General features: G+C 42.6%; 1 protein-coding gene across 7 annotated transcripts in view; it reads right to left on the reverse strand.

The window, feature by feature from the left end:
• Positions 1 to 3,728: 3,728 nt before the first annotated feature.
• Positions 3,729 to 20,868, reverse strand: part of WDFY3 (WD repeat and FYVE domain containing 3) — a 264,009-nt gene continuing 246,869 nt past the window's right edge. For all 7 annotated transcript variants that reach the window (XM_067736490.1, XM_067736495.1, XM_067736492.1 and 4 more), the window contains 7 exons: positions 18,977 to 19,156; positions 16,004 to 16,186; positions 14,747 to 14,843; positions 12,158 to 12,481; positions 11,431 to 11,542; positions 10,783 to 10,980; positions 3,729 to 7,070 (listed from right to left, as the gene is read on the reverse strand). In XM_067736490.1, coding sequence (XP_067592591.1) covers positions 6,947 to 7,070; positions 10,783 to 10,980; positions 11,431 to 11,542; positions 12,158 to 12,481; positions 14,747 to 14,843; positions 16,004 to 16,186; positions 18,977 to 19,156 — 1,218 coding nt within the window. In that variant the 3' untranslated portion in view covers positions 3,729 to 6,946. The remainder of the gene's footprint in view (positions 7,071 to 10,782; positions 10,981 to 11,430; positions 11,543 to 12,157; positions 12,482 to 14,746; positions 14,844 to 16,003; positions 16,187 to 18,976; positions 19,157 to 20,868) is intronic.

Raw genomic sequence — 20,868 nt, forward strand, 5'->3', positions numbered from 1 at the left:
CTGTGTACCTGACTGAAGACAAACTCCCCATCAGTGGATTTAAATATTTAGGCTTTAGGAAATGTTCTAGTGCACCACTTCATGTTCATATTTCTAAATTAATGCTACAATATATTGAGAACATCTGGTCAAGCACTACATGTCCTACATATATTACCTGATTTAATCTTTGTAACAATTGTCTGGAGGCAGGTATCATAATACAAAATTTACTTATGAGGAAGTTCAGATGTGGAGAAGTGGCCTAATATCACACAGTAAGTGGTAGAACGAGAACTTAAAACCCAGACTGACTCTTGGTCATCAATCTCCTGATCAGTGCACCATATTAGGTAGAACAGTATCCAATATCAAAGGATTACAGTTTTTTTTTTTTACATTATCAAAAATTTGGAGTCTTGACTAGAAGAATGTTACTATAAAAAGACCTTCTTAGAAACTCCAGCACTTCAGAGATGCACTCTTGGTCCCTGTGTGCTTTGGGCTGGGGAGGCAGTATTCCAGCAGATGGCCATGGCCCCAGTGGCGAGCCCAGTGAGGCAGGGCCTGGTCTTGCACTTGGCAGGTTTCAACAGGAGCCCCGCTGAAAGCCCTGGGTCTATGATTAGGAACACTGTTCCCAGATGAGATTCAGACCTGCCGCTTTACAATTTAGGGATCACCTCACGTATCTTCTCCTTGGACCACTGCTTCTCAAAGTCTGGGAGTCCCAGACCCCTGGGAGTCCTGAAGACCCTTTCATGGGGTCTACAAGATGAAGACTATTTTCATAATAATATTGAAATGTTGTTTGCCTTTTTCACTGCATTGATATTTGTACAGAACTCAGGTGCAACAGCAACAGTGAGTAAAACTGCTGGAATCCAAGCATGAAATCAGGCAGTGGCACCAAACTACTACTAGTCATCATCAAGCACTCCCAGTAGAAAGAAGGCTCTGTTTCGCTTAAGCATGTCCTTGGAGAAGCAGTAAAATTACTACTTTTATTAAACCTTGAACCTTAAGTTATGTGACACAAAATGAGAGGTACCCACAAGGCGTCTGCATCCTTAAGTACAATGTTTGTCTCGAAGTACTTGTGCAATTGAGTTGCGGCTGGCCTGCTGCTTTTCTCACAGCACATCTTTTCGCCCTGAAAGAACAGCTGACAAACCACGGTTCTTTGACAGAAATATTCTTGAAATTAACAGAGTGAGACTATTGCTTCAAAGAAAACAGCAAACAGTGACTGGTGCCAATGAAAAAATGTTAGGTTTTAAGCAAAAATTCTAATTTTGAAAAACCTGTGATATCCACAACTGTTTGACTTAGAATTTTCTGAGACTGCTGGAGATATTCTGATATTATGTATGATGTGATTTTTTTGATGTATTACAGAATAAAACGTCTTGGAAGATGTACACACACTGTAGTAGTAGTAATGATGTAGTGCTAAATGGCCAATGGGTGCTATAAAATTACATATTGGTGGGGCTTCCCTGGTGGCGCAGTGGTTGAGAGTCCGCCTGCCGATGCAGGGGACGCGGGTTCGTGCCCCGGTCCGGGAAGATCCCACATGCCGCGGAGCGGCTGGGCCCGTGAGCCATGGCCGCTGAGCCTGCGCGTCCGGAGCCTGTGCTCCGCAACGGGAGAGGCCACAACAGTGAGAGGCCCGCGTACCGCAAAAAAAAAAAAAAAAAATTACATATTGGTAAAAGATAGATTCAATGTACCAGACAGACTAATGGAGTTTAAAGTAGTAGAGTATAAAAAGTTCACTGATGTAGTTTCAAATGCCACATAGTGATCAATCTTTAAGAAACTGAAAGCTATTCAGAAACAATGACCTGCATAAGGTATTAAAATATCCTTCTCCCCGCCCCCTTTTAACCACATACCTGTGTGAGACTGGATTTTCCTCATATGCTTCAACCAAAACGAAGAATCACAAGAGACTGAATGTAGGAGCAGATATGAGAATCCACCTGTGTTCAATTAAGCCAGACATAAAAGAGATTTGCAAAATCGTAAAACCATTCCACTCTCTTCACTAATATTTTTTGTTTATTTGGAAAAGTTTTTTTTCATATAAACACGTAATTGATGTTATTGCATAATAGTTTCATCATTGCTACTTCTAAGTAAATTATTTTTAAGATCTCAGTTTTGATCTCTAATACAATGACTACTTATAGATGCAGCCCCTATAAACAAAAATGGTTGGAGGCCTCAAGTTTTTAAGGATCAAAAGGTCTTAAGACCAGAAAGTTGAAAAAGCATTACTTTAGTCTCATCCCATTCTCAGGGTCAGTGTTGACACAGGAAACCTGGTGCACCAAGAGGGATCACATGAGGGGCTTCGGAAGTCCACAAGCTGGGGAGAGCTGCAGGCTCCATCTCTGAATTACTGTGCCAGGGCTCTCCCAACACCATGCTATCTCTGAGTGTGGTAGCTTGGTTTGGTGCCATTTCTAGCAAAAGTCAACAGGAACAATAAATAAATAAAAAGGAGCTTTGCAATGGGTGGGAGAAAATGAGAATATTGATAAGACAAAAAAGACTAAGCTAGTGCTAAGCCAATTCCATTGGACTGCTTCTTCAACACTCCAAAAGGGCCAAAATGAGGGCTGAAGAGGAAATTTTATTAAAGATGAGAAGCAAATGGCAGAAAAGGGACTCACTGAAGATCATTTGCACATTTAAACCCTGAAAAGAATTTTTGCAAGCCCGTATTTGATAGCAACTCTTCTTGAGGTCATTAGAATTATGAGTAGTATTGCATTAAAACAATGAGAACTGCCCTAGGTTTTCTCTCTTACCACTGAGTTATTTTTGAAGAAATATCTACTGTCATAGAAGTTGTTAGCATTCTCTATCTTCTGCCTCTAAAGTGGAGTTGCACTGGGGTGGAATTTGTAATAAGCACAATATCCTCAAATGTGGAACTCTGCTGATCATACTAAAAATGAACTGGGAATTTTGTTAGTATCTTTAGAAAGAAGAAAAATCACTAAAGCACCCTAAATAAACTTAAAAATTGTTTTCTACATTCTCCTGTTCTGGGAAGTCAATTTTCAAACCAAATAAGTGAGTAACTATAAAAACGGATGTAAGTTGCTAACACTCTCAAAGACTGAAATGGCAAATTATCTAGCTAATGACAGTGGGGCACTGTGCTTCCAGAAAGGGGGGGCAGGACACCAGAGTATTCCTGATGTGAATATGGCAGGGGCGGGAAATAGACAGTTAGATGTATAATTTATTACTGCTTACTTTCCACAATATGATGGGTAGAGAATAGGCTCAGGGAAAAGGAGCCCAAACCATGCGATGCAGTCCTTTTCCACAGGTCCATTCAAGTCTGAGGGTCGTGTCTCCCAGAAGCCACTTGCCTCTCCCTGCGGCTGTGCACACAGCCCCAGGAGTCCAGCACAACTGGGAAGCTCAGGATGCAGAAAGCCTGGTTTTTAAAGATGGATCGCACTAGAACTGGAACCAGACCCTAGCAGCCAACAACTCTGCAAGCAGAGACTTTAAGCAGGCACTTCTGAAAGATATATTCACAACTAGAAAAGAACTACACAAAGTTTTATTAGACCTCAGTTTTGTTTTGTTTGTTTTTCCTCCCCTGAAGAGCTGGCTTAAAAACTTTCCTTTTTCTTTTCTTTTTTTTTTGGGAGGGGGGTGAGAAGGGGTGGTGGTAGATAGTAGGTATTTATTTGAAATGAAAAAAAAAAGTATCTGGACTATTGCATTTAATCATGTATTGTAATTGTGTTACTCTACCTTTTTGCATCAGAGACAGATATACAATGAACATTCAGTTATCACAGATTGCACACTAGATAGTAATTCTTCAGGCCTTTTACATAACCACCAAAGAACAGATATTGGATTCTGCAATATAGTACAAAAGTCCACAATCAATCCAGTCTTAGCCAGTATCTTCAATTTACTTCTGTTGCTGTACAAATAATTGGCCATTACTAGGGCTTACAAGTTAATAACAGGACAAAAAAATATACATTGCACTGACACAAAAAGTCAGCTGTGTTAATAGTCATGCAACAAGTAACCAAACTTGCTGAAATTAAAAATACTTTCTAAAAACAGTTTTAATGGCATAAATATTTTATACACAGTTCATTTACCAAAACAAAATGTATTTAAATGATACAAAGGAAAAATAAGTTTCTACCAACTTTATACATAAGAAAGTGCAAAATAACTTATCTAGAGTGTTTTGCTATCATTCAGATGGATGGCTGCTAGGGGCAGCTATTCTTCTCTTCAAAAGCATGACATTACAGTTGCACAATACACACGAATGTTAGAGGACATGGATGGATGGATGGATGGACAAACTACAAAGATCAGGCAGAAGCCCTGTGAGGTACTCTCAGAGAAAGAATATGGACCACACAAAGGTGGATGTACATGCTGAGAATATATGTTGGTAAACAAATTTACATGGAACAAAGAAGGACATTCAGAGGAACGATTAGTTTACGTGAGTGTACTTGTATGTGTGAGTGATTTGTGATTTCTACATTAAAAGCAAAAAGAAAAGAAACCCACTGAACAAATCAGTTGCCCACAGCACCAGCTGCCAGAGGAAATACTATCATGAGGGTTTTGGTTTCCACCTTCTAGTTATGGAAGTTGTGTTGGAAAGTTTAAAAGTGTTCATCCCATATAACTTCATATCACATAGAGGAATAACCTTTAAATAGCTACATACAGACATTCATATATTCAAGTCTTTAAAGAACATCTCTGCCATTGGGTTTGGGGTAAACATGGTTTGTGGACACAAGGAGGACGCCTCTTTTAAAAAGTGTAGAATAACACTGCTACAACTCATCTCTAGGGCCGGACAGGGGCAAAGCCCATGATTATGTGAGAGCACAAGTCCTGCAACTGTTGAACATCCAGCATTATTTATTAGAATTGAAGAAAGAAGGTGAGGGGGGAAGAGGAAGGTGGGGAGGAGTGAGACACAGAAAGGAAAACAGAACACAACTTTTCTTCAAGTTAAAGTATTAATGCCAATAATCCTTTTATTAACAAGTATATTTGAACTTTTAGAAATGGAAGTGTTTTAATCAATTTTGATATGTAATCATAAATAGACTGTAGGCTCAAACCTAGGTAAATAAAGGTTTAAATTTAGTAAGCATAAGGCACTAAAGCAGCCTTTATATTTTCTCTTGGAGACCTAGTTATCAGGAAGAACAAATTTGTTCTTAAGCTGGTTTCAGCCCATTAGGTACAAGATTACTATTGTACCAATGCCTATTTTTGAATGCATGTGCATATATGTGCATTTTAGTGCATAAGTGTGCCTGTCACCAGGGCCTAAAGATGAAAAATCGGGAAAGCCAAAGCCGCTGTCCTTCATATGATAACTCCATGAGGTGTGAAGGCCTCTCCTTCCTTTCTTGGGCCATAAATGCTTCTACATTTTCCAAATCACAGGGCTTTTAGAATTGTTCATAATATTATCACTAAATACCTGAAAATGTTAAAATCTAGATTAATTGTTTCATTTGTTTTATATATATATATTTATATATGTACATAACACACATTTAAAAAAATCCCACCACCAAAGCTTTTTTTCTGTAAACTAATCTCTTAGCCCCCACCAGCTTTAGTCTCCCTGGATTTGTGTGTTCTGTATCCAACTAGAACAAATTAAATAACTAAATATTAAAATACTGTAATTATATTCATAGCAAAAACAAAAAAATAGACATTGATACAGTATAAATCTCACTGTTTTCAGGTAGATGGCATTAAATGGTAAAGGTTAATTATAAGCAGTTCTGACATGATTCAGTTTTACAACAAGGTTTATATGTTAATTCTGTACACTTCTTTTTTTAACCCTTTTTTGAAAATAAGCTATAGTAGAACATTAGTGTCACCAAAGACACATACCTCTTATCTTCTATGCAGGAGAAGTTAAAGTGGGTTACATGCAAATATGTTTCCATTAGCTGAGGCAGGGCTGTTTCCTGCACTGCGTCGATTGCCCGACCACCGCTATGTAGTGTTAAGAGGGGACGCTATGACCAAAGGGCAGTCCAAAGAGAAGTTTACAAGGGGCCTTATGACATTAGAACAACACTGAGGTGGTGCGTAGCCACGTGTGAGATGTAGCCACGTATGACATGCCCAAAGATTTCCAGGGTATCTCATGACCAGACTCTTATTCTCCCACACTGTTTCCTAAAGAAGGTCCACATGACACTGTTTTGGTTACTAGCTTAGGTTAAGTGGAGATACTGCGGGCAACTTGAAAGAAATGACATCAGGCACATGGGCTGGGTTTGAAAGGGGGGGGGGCGGAAAGACCACAGATAACGTCTTTGAGGATTAAAAAATAAAACATATTTATAATTAATTGGTAAGCAATGTCAGACAAACCATACGTATTTCATTGAGTTAGTGGTTTAGTTTGAAGTCTCATGTTACAGGCAGTTAAGTCCTCATTTAGAAAAAAGGCCTTTGTACCTATTTACAATATACACAGTTACTTGCAAAGAAGTCAGATTTACAACTATTTTCTAAAAGCCTTTTTTTTTTTTTTTTTTTTGTAGTCGTTGGTTTTTCCAAATAAGGATGAGGAGCTCTACAAAAATGAGACGCAAGAAAAGGGCAGTTAATACATGAGGATTTTCTCTTGGAGACAGCTATTGTTAAGGGAGAATCGGATATTGAAATGTTGCTCCTAGGAACCACCTTGTATTCTTCTTGTGCTGTTCACCTGAATAGTGTCTGCCCCATGACTGTACTCTACACCCGTTTATTCAATGTTCCCTTTGAATCCCACACTTCAAACACGTGGTATGAAGAGATGTGTAAACGGAGACTGTTTTGATGCCTTCCGAGCTGCGAGTTGTGACAGGGGAATAGGGAAGGGGGTCTACAGACCGTGGTCTCCAATCGGCTTGTTGAATCTTCAGCAATTTCGAGGCCCATCTTCTGAACCTCTCTCATGCTGTAAATTGTAATAACAGTTCTGACAAACACGTACCGGGGATGAGATTTTCAAGCGTTTGATTTCTGACTGAAATCGGCTGCACCTAAAGGAAAGGCAAAATGAGGTAGTTATGGGTCTTCTCCATGTTTGATCACTGGGCTCAGAAACACGAATTTAAAATCTGAATGGACAGCTTGCGGTATAACACCCAAGACTGTACGGGGCCAGAAGAATACCCAGAGCCATACTGGTTTGGGTCATGTGGTTTGACCAAGGACCAAAATGAGTGCTGTATTATTTGTGTCATTCTATGAAAAAAAGTAACATTAAACCAAGGCAAGCCATTTATTTGACTGCAGAGAATTTAAAAAAAAAAAAAAAGATTTTTCTACAGGATGAAGCCAAGGAAGTGAACATCTATGAGGCTACTCTTCCTGTGCAGGATGGAAATGCATTCTTCCTCATGCCCTATAAACTTGGGCAGTATGCCAATGTCTTTACTTGGAGCCTTTTTTCTCTTGGCAAGAGAGGACTTACCACCCATTTCAAAAGACACTTTGGTCACTATCAACTTCCTTTGGGCTTTTAAACACTTTGGTTCACTCCTCAGTCATTTCTTAAACAGGTAGTTTGGCTTTTCTGTCTGGCCCAAATTTTCTCATTTTCTGTTTATCTTGACAGAATTCCCTGAAGTGGACTATACTTAGCGATGTCAGAGTCCTTCATAGAAAGCACTCCTATTCCCAGCCTAAGGCAGGGTATGACCTTGGGTGTGGCACTTCATCACTTTGACCTTGGCTCTTCATAAGACTGAAACAGTTTTATTTCTTCCATTAGACCAGTAAAAGTAGCCAGAGAATACATGAAGTGCAAGCAGCCTAGGGGGTTTAAAGAACTGGACTTTGAGGAGACCCTCAAGAATGAAGGCTGGCAAGCTCCCTCAGCAACAGAAGGGCACAAAGATCACGGTAGAGCTACGCCCTCCCGGACAGCATTCCTTCTGTGCCTGCTCTGTCATAATCAATCACTTGTTTGGTTTGTTTTTCAAATAAAGCCTCCCTCCCACATTTGAGAGCAATAGCTAATTTAAAGAATTACCTACATTTAAACAGTACTTTACAAATTAAACTCTATAAAGAACAGATGTGTGCCAGCATGCAAATGGAGGTGCTGACTATCAGAAATTATTAGATTGGGGACTTCCCTGGTGGCACAGTGGTTAAGACTCTGTGCTCCCGAAGCAGGGGGCCCTGGTTCAATCCCTGGTCAGGGAACTAGATCCCATATGCATGCTGCAACTAGGAGCTTGCATGCCACAACTAAGGAGGTGGTGAGCTGCAACTAAGGAGCCCACGTGCTGCAACTAAGGAGCCTGCCTGCCACAATTAAGACCCGGTGCAATCAAATAACTAACTAACTAAATAAACATTAAAAAAAAAAAGAAATTATCAGATCACTAGGCTTTACAGAGTGGGTGTCTCAAAGCACAGGACCGCAAGACAGATTCCTCTGCCAGCCTCATAGAAATTCCTATAAGAAACGGCTGGCAGCAACATTCTGCTGCTTCATCTTGAATAAGACTTCCCAGGAGAAAAGGAAGACATTAGTCTGAAAAAAATTAATAATTATAATAACACTTCTTACTGAACACCTATATCACCAGACTTTGCACCTGGTGCTTTACAAAACTCATACACGATTTCATTTAATTCTCTCAACACCTCTGTTGGGCAGGTGTAATTATCCACATTTTACAGATGAAGAAACTGAAGCTCAGAGAGGTTAGTAATGTGCCTGAGATGGCACAATGGACAGCAGCCCAGGGAGCATTTGTCAGTGTAAACCCAAGGCCACCCCCTTTCCAATAAGCCAATGCCCCTCAATAACTAACTCAGAAGCAATGATATAATTTGCGTTTTCTGTGAAAGCATCTCTCTAGTAAGGCAATATAAGCATTAGAGGGTACTGCCCATGGGATCTTTTCTGTTGTCTGCCATGGAAAGGACTGTACATGCATATGTGGGACCCCAGGGTATAACAGAGAAGGTATCCAAATCAATGGTGATGGGACAGCTAACTCTTCATACTGGGGAAATATAAGTGATCCCCACCCCATGTCATACTCTCAAATAAATTCCAAATGGATTTGGACCTAAAGACCTCAACATGAAAAACAAAACTTTGAGGACTTCCCTGGTGGCGCAGTGGTTAAGGATCTGCCTGCCAATGCGGGGGACATGGGTTCGAGCCCTGGTCCGGGAAGATCCCACATGCTGTAGGGCAACTAAGCCAGTGTGCGCCACAACTACTGAGCCTGTGCTCTAGCGCCCGAGAGCCACAACTACTGAGCAGCCCGAGTGGCACAACTACTGAACCCTGCGTGCCTCGAGCCGGTGCTCTGCAACAAAAGAAGCCACCGCAATTAGAAGCCCGCGAACCGCAACAAAGAGTAGCCCCAGCTTGCCACAACTACAGAAAGCCCGTGCATAGCAACGAAGACCCAATGCAGCCAAGAATAAATTAAAAAAATAAGAATAAAAAAATAAAAATAAATACCAGGTGCTTTGCACATATTAGCCAAAAAAAAAGAAAAAAGAAAAACAAAACTTTGAAACTTTTAAAAGAAAATAAATAAGGCTATCTTTATGACCACAGGACAGGGAAAGATTTTTTAAGACCAAAAAACAGCAAAAGTCATAAAAAGCAATACATGCTACTACATCAAAATTAAAAACTTGTGTGACAGAAAAAACATACATAAAGTTAAAACACAAGCCACAGACTGGCAGAAGGTATCTGCAAGACATGTGAAAGACAAAGGATTAGAGCCCAGAATACATAAAACAACTCCTCAAGTAGGGGGAAAAAAATCGAAGAGCAAACGCAAAAGGAAACTGGGCCAAGTTACCCAAGAGGAAACTCAAACTGGCAATAAGCATATGAAAAGATGTTCAACCTCAGAAGCACTGCAAGTTAAAACAACAAAGCACTACTGGCTATCAGATTGGCAAAAGTGGAAAAGTTTGGCAATACCAGGTGTGAATAAGAACAGGGAGAATTTGCATATCCTGCTGGCGGTGGAGTAAACTAGCACTACTGTTCTGGAGAGTATTTTGAATAACTAGTTAAGCTCACGAGTATGTCTACCATCTTCAAGTCCGTTCTGTGGTATCTCCTCTAGGGAAACTCTGGCTTGTGTATTAAGAGGGCATTTATACGGGTGTGCATTGCAGCATTGTTTGTAGTACTGATAAAATGAAAGAAAATCCTTTAACAGTCCATCAAAAGGGAAGGAGATAAATACTGATATATTCATACAAAAAAATATGACAGCAGTTAAGATGAAATTATTAGAATAATAGTTATTTATGTGAATGAATTTCAAAAACAATGTTGAGTAAAAAAAAAAAATAAGTTACGGAGGGGTACAGACAGTATGCTACATTTATGTAAAACTGAAAACACAATAAACAATAATATAGTGTTATCTATGAACACAACGTATGCACTCAAAGTAAAAACACATGGAGAAGAGGGTGTGATGGGTGAGGGTGAAGAGAGGACCTAAAATGAATCTGTACTGTTTTATATGCAAATGTGATCAAATGTTAGCACCTTCCCAGCCTGAGTCACGGGTGGCCATGTGTTTGTGATGATTACCTCTGTATTTTCCAATGTGACAAATATTTCACAATGGCAGTAAAAAAGAACAAGGAGGAAGTGAAGGCTGGTTTAGACAGACACAGCGTATGGGCATAACGCACATCCTCAGAGCTTAACCCACAGACACTCAGGAAGCTTGTATCTCATCTTACTTCTGGCAGAAGAGCTGACCGCAGTTCCTGCAATGGTGCCGTCTTTCCGTGAGAGAAAACCGCACGGAGCAGCCCGAACAGCTGTCCCCTCCTTCGTCCTTCACCCAGTGGTCAGCGGCGGAACGGCCCGGCTGGTCACTCACAGACCAGCTGAAAACCCGGCCTCGACTATCGCCCACGAGGATCCTACTGTGGTCCCTGCAGGAGACACGACGCAGAGTCACCGCATGGAAGGCCCCGGCCCCCGGCCCCGCCATGCGGCCGGAGAGCTTCCGGTGACGCCAGTTCCCAGGGGGCGTGTGCGCTGGGGAGGGGGTCGTGCGTGCAAAGGGACAAAAATGGGACTGAGCCCGAATGTACGCTTCCGTTTCAGCTCCCCTGGAATCGAACCGTGCCGTACCTTTGAAGAACACAGAAGGTGAAGTTTTCGTTTTTGTTTTATTTTTTTTTGAAGGCAAAGCTTTTTGGTTTTTGACATTCGGAAGTGAAATCCACACACCGGCAGGTTTCTTCTTCTGATTCGTCTGTTGGAGCCACACATGATGATGCAGATGAAACCTGTGCTCCCAGAGACTGCCTGAGTGTGTGCGCCCAGGCTGAGCAAATGGCCCCGTGGGGAAGAGTGGCCGAAAGAGCTTGGACACTTACTTGGAGACGCCCAGGGCAGTGATCTCGGCCGGGTGTGCGTTGTCCTTCCGGTCAAAGGCCGTGTGCATAGTCAGCTTACTCCTGAACACCAGCTGCCGTTCCCACCGGTACCCTGGGGTGGAAAAGTGCGACGTGTGACTGACAAAGTGAGGGGAGCCAGCGTTTGTTAGGTGCACCCTAACCCGCTGCCCTCAAACGTCAGGGTGCTGCAACACACAGCTCCGGCAGCCTCTCTGTTCTTGGCAGCTGCTGCCTCAGTTAGAGGCACAGAAGTCTGGCTTGACACTGACCATGGACCAGTTCAGGCCTTCACAAAGACACACACGGAGAAGGGGAAATCCTCAGTGCAAGAAGACACAATTTCTCCGGTTGAGGACCCTGCCCCAACTCTATCATAGGCAAAGTTACCCGTGAATACAATTTTATCTATTTATCTATAATCAACAGCTTGCCCATTTTCAAAGGCTTTCATAATCTGTGAATGAACTAAGTTTTGGTCTGAGGTGTTATTCTTTAAAAAATGCCCAACGTATTGCAAACACCATGGTAGGAGAGAATGCCCAAGGGCCTTTAAGTCTGCCTTACACAAGAAGAAACTTGAGGCCCTCTTTGTGGGGGGTCTTTGTCACAGGAATGGGGCAAGGGAGAGCTACAGCTCACTGCCTCCGTCCACCAACCCTCACGCCACCCACAAGAGGTGAGAAACAGACACCAGGCTTCAAGTTACCGGGCTTCAATCTGCTGAAATTCCGCGCTTCAGCGGGATTGGGGTGGGGGTGATTAAGGGGAGCCTGCAGGTGAGGTCTGGTCTGGCCCTCTGAATAGTTCACAAATACGAAGCCGTCTTTCTCATCGAGGCTGAGCTGGTCGGACCAGCGCCTGGAGTCATCGGAGCCACTGTCATTACACCAGGTGGCTGTGGCTCGGCAGGAGGCCGCCCGGGGCCTGTGGCTGGTGCTGCTGGGCTGGCTGGGAGTGTCCCCGGGGTCCTGGATGACGCTCTGCTCATCTGCTTCGGAGTCGCTGCTGTCCTCTTCCTGGGCTTCTGGCCCTGGGTATTGCGGTGGGAGAATTAGAGAACACACACACATTAGAGTTAGACCCAGCGTTGTCCCGTTGGTATTTTTCCTCTACTAGTTAAGACACAAGAGACATACTATTTTAAGCTCAATATTACAGTAAGAGAAAATAAATTGCCAGAATTTCCAGCTAGGTACAGATATCAAAACGGTAGAATTCCGGAGTTCACAGAATGCTTCTGGCCAAAATCCTTAGCTTGGCATTCATTCTTTCACAATCTGGCCCAAACCTGCCTTTGTGGATTCTCACTACCTGCCTCACATTTCTACCACAGTTCAGCTGGATGGTGCCAACTCTGCTCTCCACGCAGCCTGGCTGCTCCTCTGTAGAGCTAATTTTGCACACTCGGGTTGGCCCTACCTAGACTCACCTTCCCAATCTCTGTGTTCCGATGTTACCTATCTTTGAAAGCACAGCTTAAATACTTCTTTCTCTAAAATCTTACCTGGTTCCTGCAACAGAAAGTAACTCTCTCTTCTGGACTCCTTTAACAGCTGTATGGCTCTCACATATTTAAAATTTTCACCCCAAACTATTACTTTCCGTCATTCTTTCTACAACACAGTGGTCAGTTGGAGAGAAGGGGTCCCAAGCACAGTGCCTTCCATACAGCAGTCAATATAAATGACAACATAGATGAACGAACTGTGGATGTAAGCTTTAATTTAGAGTTTTGTTCTTCCTCCTCTTTCCATTGTTACTGTGCATTTCTTCATCTCAATTCCCTTGCAGTAAAGTCTACTGCAGGGAAAATTTATGGGAAATAAATATATGTAACTGGAAAAAAGGAGAGCAAGAACAAGTGAGCAAGCACCAGCCCACTACAAATATTTTTTAGCAAGACAAATACTTAATTTGGCTTATGATCATGAAAGTCTTCAAACAGCAGTCTTTGAAGCAGCTTTGATTTCCAGAGAACCATTAGCTTATCTTCCCTTTCACCCAGGCCACTGTCCTCAAGTCCCACCACTTCGACACCGTCCCAAGTCATTCCTTCCTGTGGGCTGCTCTCCCCTCTGCCGCTTCTGCCAAACTTCGTCCACAGTGTGAAACATAAGGAAGACGAAGACATACAAATGTCTCTCCTCCCCAAATCCAACCCTTTCTTCTATCTCTCTTATTCATCTTTCGCTGTTATCTACTTAACACGCTTTGTTAAAAGGAAGGGAAGGGACCCACTTCTCACTGGACCACACAATCCAATGTCTGACACACAATAGCTATTAACCCCCAAATACTAACTGAATTGAACTGAATTTTTAGGTCCCCAAATGCCCAGATGACTTTCTCAGTGGAGCTACATTTGACTATGGAAATTTACATGCATTAAAGTAATACAAGCTTTAAAATGTTCTGTCCACCGGTTCTGGCAAAGAAAGTAAAGACTACTTTCAGCTTACAAGGGCAGGGGATTTGTGTCTCTCTGATAATGAGCCTTTTTCCTTAACAACTCCCTCACATCGTCAAATTCACGCTGAATTCCCAGTGTACAAAAATTAACCATGGAGAGACAATTTAGAGGTTGAACTTAAAAAAAAAAAACCCTGTTCCTTTCTATGAAGTGTCTTACACCAACTGTTCTAAATTGATGAGGGGTAACTTCTCTGGAATTCAGTAACCCAAAGCACATCTTAGCCTGATTCTCTGGCATTGTTTCCAAACATTCTGCATAAATATAATCTATCTTTATATTTCACGGGAAAATTTTAAAGTGCTTCACAAATAACAGATAGCAGAATACAGATCACCAAGCTTCTGTTTGATGAATGTTCTTCTTGAGCAGGTCCAGGGCGTGGACCCTGGTCTGCCTCTGTGAATAGTTTACAAACACGATACTGCCCTGTCACTCATAGGGAGCTGTTCAAGTGAAGGGTGAGACAGATGTGGGACTGAGGTGTGGCCCTCTGACTCATCCAACACTGTGCCCTCTGGATCTGCTTTGTATTTTTCAGAACTGAAAGCCCAAGCCTCTGGTATTCCAGGAAGCTTGTAACTGTATTTATTATGGGATGTGGAAGCCGACCACAAAGACACTACCACAAGGGTTGCTGCCTGGTGAACCACACAGAACTTTGCATGCCTGCTCAGCTGGCTTACTAGGCAGTGATCCTGCTTCTGACAGCAACGCCCAGCCTCAGGCTCTTGCTTATCTTGGTTGATGTAAGTTTACGCATAATGACTTAAAAAAAAAGAAACATGAAAACTATTGAAAAACTTTTTAGAAAGTATTAAATACCTATTTGTGCTTCTGGACAGTCTTCCTGCATTTCTAGGACTTCAACAGTCTCAGGAGCTGGTGTTTCAGGAACTTGCAAAAATTCCATTCTCCAAAACTGAATTTAAGTAAGTATGGAAATGAAAAACAGTTGAACTGATTACAGAAACAATTTACCAGTTACTGGATGAAGATTGGTTCGCAGGGTTAAACAGATAACTTAATTCCTATTATTGTGTATAGTTAATTTCCCTGTATCTTGAAAAATGTGGCAGGGACTGCTTACAAATAAACAGTTCTCCCCAAACCGTGTTCCATGAGATAAGAGTGGGTGTTTCATGGTCGACAGAAAAGGACTGGGGTCAAAGAGATTTCAAAAACATAGTTCAACTAAGTACACGTCTTTGGTTCTGACAAAGAACCTTGCATATACTAACATATACTCTAGATCTCCAAGAAGGCGTACAGGAAGCAGGATCCCCAGACATATTTGGCTACGGAGCTCTTCACGATGCCCCACAGATGGGGTAATGTGGAATGCTGCTCTGCAGACTTTAGGGTGTGCCTGCTGTCTGAGGTGCAGGGTGTGGCGTGGGATTGGCCGATGGCCTCATCGTTGCTCAGCATGTGACTGTGATTACAAGGGCAGCAGCCAGCTGCTCTCTGCTTTTATAGAGTGCAATTAATGAAGAAAGACACAAAGAAAAATCTCCCGAGAGAAAAACCCAAATATTAGAACAGGCTACAAAGGTAAATACTCTGTGGATTTCATTTTCGGTAGAGGCCCAAGGCATGAAAACTAAGAAAAGGATAAAGTATCTAGGATTCAGGTGAAATCATACAGGATCCTAGACAGGGAATGAATGGATGACCTGAGGCCCCTGGAAGCATTTTCTAGCTCAGTGATTCTCTGTAGAGGAGACACAGTCCCCGTTTTCCCTAAGAAGCCGTTTGACAAGCTAAACAGCCAATACTTATGCAAGTGACATTTTTAGCAATCCCGAGGTGACATGGAAATCGTGTTTAAGTGATCTGCTTGTGTCAAGCTGTCAAGTGGTTAGCGGCACTAATAGATCTACTTAATGGGAAGAAAAGAAGCTGAGTCACTGATGTTCTCTGCGTCTGATAACCCAATGGACAATGTTTCTTTGCATCTGAGTGAGAGTTTGCTGAGCAATACGACAACCTCCAGGTGTCCTTCAACTGTGGACAGCTTCAGAAGTTTCAGGTGAACCACGGCAGCAAATACTCTAATGCGTTTCCTCACGGCCGACTTACCCGGACCACACCGTCTGAGTGTCCTGTGACTATGACATTCTGTGTGTCCCACTCGTTCATCTCCGACACGCAGCAGCAGATGATCTGCTGGCTCCTGCCTGTGAATGTGTTCACACTCACGACAGGGTTCCCATTGATGCTCCACACATGGATGTACGTGCCAGCGCAGGACACAATGTCCCCCTGAGAAGGTGAAGAGAAACTTCACTCACTCCAGATTACATTCTAATTTCAGAAGCAAACTGAATCCTTGGCTTTGCTCTTTGGAACCCTCTCAGTCCTCTGACTAGTGACTGGGGAATTTCTGAGGTAGACAGGAATCCAGTGCTTGCTGACTTAAAAAACAGAGGCCTCTTTAAGAATCTAAGGTTGCATGGAGGCTGCGGCTGAGGTGATCTCGCGTGGAGATGGGGCAGGAGCCCTTCCACGCTCCCAGCCTATGCCCCGACGCAGTGCTGAGCCCCGCTTCATTCCAAGTCAAAGCTACCTGTAATCTGAGGGTTGATGAACTGCTCTTTTTCCTCCCAGTATTTACAAAATCTATTTATACCTTCCACTGAGAGGTAGGAATCCACTTAGTTTTATCAAGTGAGCCAAATCACCAAAACCATAGGGTAGAAGAGAAATCTGTCAGTCCATGTACAGCTGTAACTCTCTCCAATAAGTGCAAAGATGAAATCCTGGTAACACCGTAACACCCTATTAAAAAATTTGTTATTCACAATAAGAGTGGGGGAATGAGGAAAAAAAAGAAGAAAACTAGTATATAGGTCATTTCTTGGCAAACTGAATAAACCCTAAGAACTCTCTCAGCTGATAGCTCAGGTTTTCATGAGTTCTAAAGACGGGAAAAAAACTAACCTTTTCCTTCAAATTCTACCAGGTTGGGGGGAATACAACCTGGTGAGAATACTATCCACTACTGTTAAAGGAAATAAGACACTTCCTGAAGCATCTACTCTGTGTCAGTTAGTGTGGTGGACCCTTTAGACATCCCAAAACTTATTCACCATCTCATGCGGCCTCCCTTACCCCTGAGACAGCCTGACTGGCCTGATGCTAGGTAGTGACTTCAGAAATGATTCGGTGAGTTTCAGTACATGTAGTAGGCACATGAGAACCTACAGAAATTGGCAGATGGTCATCAAAAGCAGAGGGAAGTTAGACACTGAACAGCAGTGCTAACACAAGAAAGAAGGTAAAGGGGAGGCAGGGGTGGCATGATAAGGCGGCCTGGGGCTTTTCCAAACCACTGTCTGTGCTGGTCTTGCTACTGTTTTCTCCCCCCGCCCCCACCCCACCCCCCTCCTCCCTCTGCCCTTAGTCTACCAAGGTGGCAAGAAGCAAACCAAAACCCAAACAAAAATAATACTTAGCAAAGCACTGCTGTGTCTACCTCTGTATCAGCCCTGAACCACCTCTGACAATGCGTGTCAGCAGCTGAATTTTAATCAATGGCCTCAGTCTCTGCAGGAGACAGGAGAGAGCCACTCCACGGTGCACTATGCAAGACCTTCTGCAATTACTCCAGGGTGCCTCCATTAGAGCAAACCCTGTGCTTATGAGGGCTGAGAGTAAGAAGAAGAATCAAGGGCAGCTGCAATATAGCTTACGCCCAAAGTGCAGAATGAAGTAAAGTAGGCTTGACAATGGCTGAAAAAACATAACAAACAGAAATCTTTTCATGAGTTATGAAGAGATTACAAAAGCATCTTAAAAGGGAAAAATCAAACACATCCATAGTGTCCGCAGCAACTACTGCAATCCAATGGGTGTATGCTGGCTCAAATAACAACTTACGATAAATAAAATTGTCAGCATTTGAGTTAAGAACAACCCCAAAACAGAGTGCTTGAAATAGTACAATTAAGCATTTGACTCAGAGCAACACAGCGGGGATCAGAGTGGTTCCGTTGCACTGACATTTCCATAAACCTCTTACGTGCACTCGTAGGACCAACCCAAGGTGCTGTTCTAAAGACATTTTAAGCCTTTCAAATATACCAGAAGCAAATTTGACTCTTTTTCCCCACATGCTCCCACTCATTCCCAACTCTGATTACTCTTATTATTATGAGACATTCCAAGTGCCATTAACTAGAACTGAGTTAACTTCCCTTTTCCTTTGAATGACTACAAGGTATCTGACTAAAAGCATAGTACTTAGCATCTTCTGGTAGAAATTAAAGATGTAGCCTCCCTCAAAAGGAAACTTGCCTGTGGGTGATGATACGACATGGCTAGAACTACTCTGCGTCATGTAGGATGATCCCAGGCAGGGCTAAGGGGAAGAGTTGGAATGGATATTTAGAGCTAAGAAGTGATGAGGCTGTGGGGGAGCTGGTTGATTTGCAAGACTGATCTGCCTATGTGATCATCTGTCCCTTGGACACAGAGACCTCAGTCTCTCAAAACCTATCATTAGCATCCCCTGTTTACCAATACGACTTGCAATGACTATCCTCCCCTCCCTGCTCAGTCTGCATGGGGGGTTTCTACACCAGTGCATTTATTTTCTTCTGATTCACTGTATTTTTGAAAAAAGATAATTTCTTTGATAACTTTGGAATCTGTTTAGAAAACAGTTTTACAAGAATTTTTCTCTTGTTTGGGTACCCAAATGTTACACTTTTCACTTTATATAATAATTACTTTGAGTATACTTCATAAAACTTCAACAATTTTGACAAATCCCACAAATTCCTCACCTTAAAAAAAAGCGTATTCTAGAATGTTTAATTTTGTAATAAATCTTGCTCTTTAAAGTATGTTGCAGTGACTGGATTTGAAGACAAAATTGCTCTCTGGGGTACAAACTTTAATATCCATTCGCTTTTGCAAACAACATCTAAAACAAGTGGCTTTTATAAAATGCATGCCTATCAACTTAGAATACAGAGTCATTTTTTATTTATGTAGGCCAGAGCTATTTGTCTTCCTACATATAAACCAAGTGGCCAATTTACTACTTACTGTTAATTCATTGATACAGAGAGCAGAAACGGGAGCCCGATGGCCTCGGAGCTGGGTTAGGAACGACAGTTTGTTCAGATCCCAAATGATGCAGGTTCGGTCACGGGACCCGCTGACGATGATGTGATAGGCTAATGATGCGGTGGCACAGGTGACAGTATCAGTGTGGCCAAGTAAGGCCTAAAAGGAGAACAGACAAAACCAGGCTGACCACAGTGGCAGTGCTCCTCACGGGACTCCAGGAGAGCCGGACGCACTGGGAGCTGACAGGTGCACGTACTGGGAGGGGGTGCCTTGCATAGCAGTATCTGGAAGGTCTTCATTCTCTTCTTGCCACTGTCCCTGCCTCATCCCACCAGGGGGAAGGGAGAAGTCTGGAGGACTCTGGAGGCTCTAATCTCCATTTTTATATTACTTCTCTCCTGGACTCGGGCCAGTACCTTAGAAGGAAAGGAGAATGGCAACTGCAACCCAGCTGGGGTTTCTTCATACCTTTTACACATGGAGATGTATCGATTATGGCCCCCAAATTCAGAATTTAAACTCAGAATCTATTCTTTTGTGCCATCAACTCCTCTAAGTCCATTCTAAGGAACTACAATTGGATGGATTTTTAAAAATCCTAGTGCATGGGTGTAGTACGTGGTCCCAGAAAGATACAGGAAAATGCAGTCCTGATGTGTCTGCTGAGCGTCTGTTACTGAACTGGAGACACCTGGACATCTCCTGTGCCTGAGAGGGACCCCTTCTTCAAACTAGAATAAAAGCTTCTCTTTTGCTGGAATATGAAGAGAAACAGGATCCAGGGAAATGGCAACGTGGGAAAATAAACATTTTGAAGGAAAAGATTCAGATTACTGTTACGAATTCCTGAGTATTTACTATTTACTTAATGAGCTGGCTTAAAATTTTGGTGATGCAGACACCCTTACTGTATACTTAGCAAACGCCAGAAGGCTGTTTTAAGTAAGAAGTACTTTCTACTGAGGGGTTACAGGCACACTAGCTTTGAAGTCCACTTTCTAAACTGAAAACACTGGAAGCAGGAGCGTTTGGATCAGCAAACTGCACTGTCAGCCTTTTACCTGTTCACGTCGAGACCGTGTCTCTTATGGGCTTCCCTTTTTTTTTTTTTAAATCTTTTTTGTCTTTTTTTGCGGTACGCGGGCCTCTCACTGTTGTGGCCTCTCCCGCTGCGGAGCACAGGCTCCAGATGCACAGGCCCACGTACCGCAAAAAAAAAAAAAGAAAGCTTGGGGCTTCCCTGGTGGCAGAGTGGTTGGGAATCCGCCTGTCAATGCAGGGCACACGGGTTCGGGCCCTGGCCTGGGAAGATCCCACATGCCGCAGAGCTGCTAAGCCCGTGTGCCACAACTACTGAGCCTGCGCTCTAGAGCCCACGTGCCACAACTACTGAGCCCACGTGCCACAACTACTGAGCCCTCGCACCACAACTACTGAGGCCCGCGCACCACAACTACTGAGGCCCGCGCACCTAGGGCCCGTGCTACACAACAAGAGAGGCCACCGCAGTGAAAGGCCCACACACCGCAACAAAGAGTAGCCCCCGCTCAATGCAACTAGAGAAAGCCTGAGTGCAGTGGCAAAGACCCAATGCAGCCATACATACATACATACATACGTACATACATACATAAGTAGAAACCTTTATGGTAAATTCACATATCAAATATTAAAAGATGATGGCTTAATTATAAAAGGATTCTTGCTTTGATTAAAAATTTATAATAGTACATAACAAGTGATCAAAAATATTTGTTAATAATATCATCAGTGTTTCTTCTGAATACATTCATGAGTTTGTCAGGTTCTTAAGCATTACGATAAATGAAGAAACAGAAAAACAAAAGAATCAAAGATTGAATGGTCTA

Source organism: Pseudorca crassidens, chromosome 4 (assembly GCF_039906515.1).
Source record: "Pseudorca crassidens isolate mPseCra1 chromosome 4, mPseCra1.hap1, whole genome shotgun sequence".
In the NCBI taxonomy this organism is placed as follows: Eukaryota; Metazoa; Chordata; class Mammalia; order Artiodactyla; family Delphinidae; genus Pseudorca; species Pseudorca crassidens.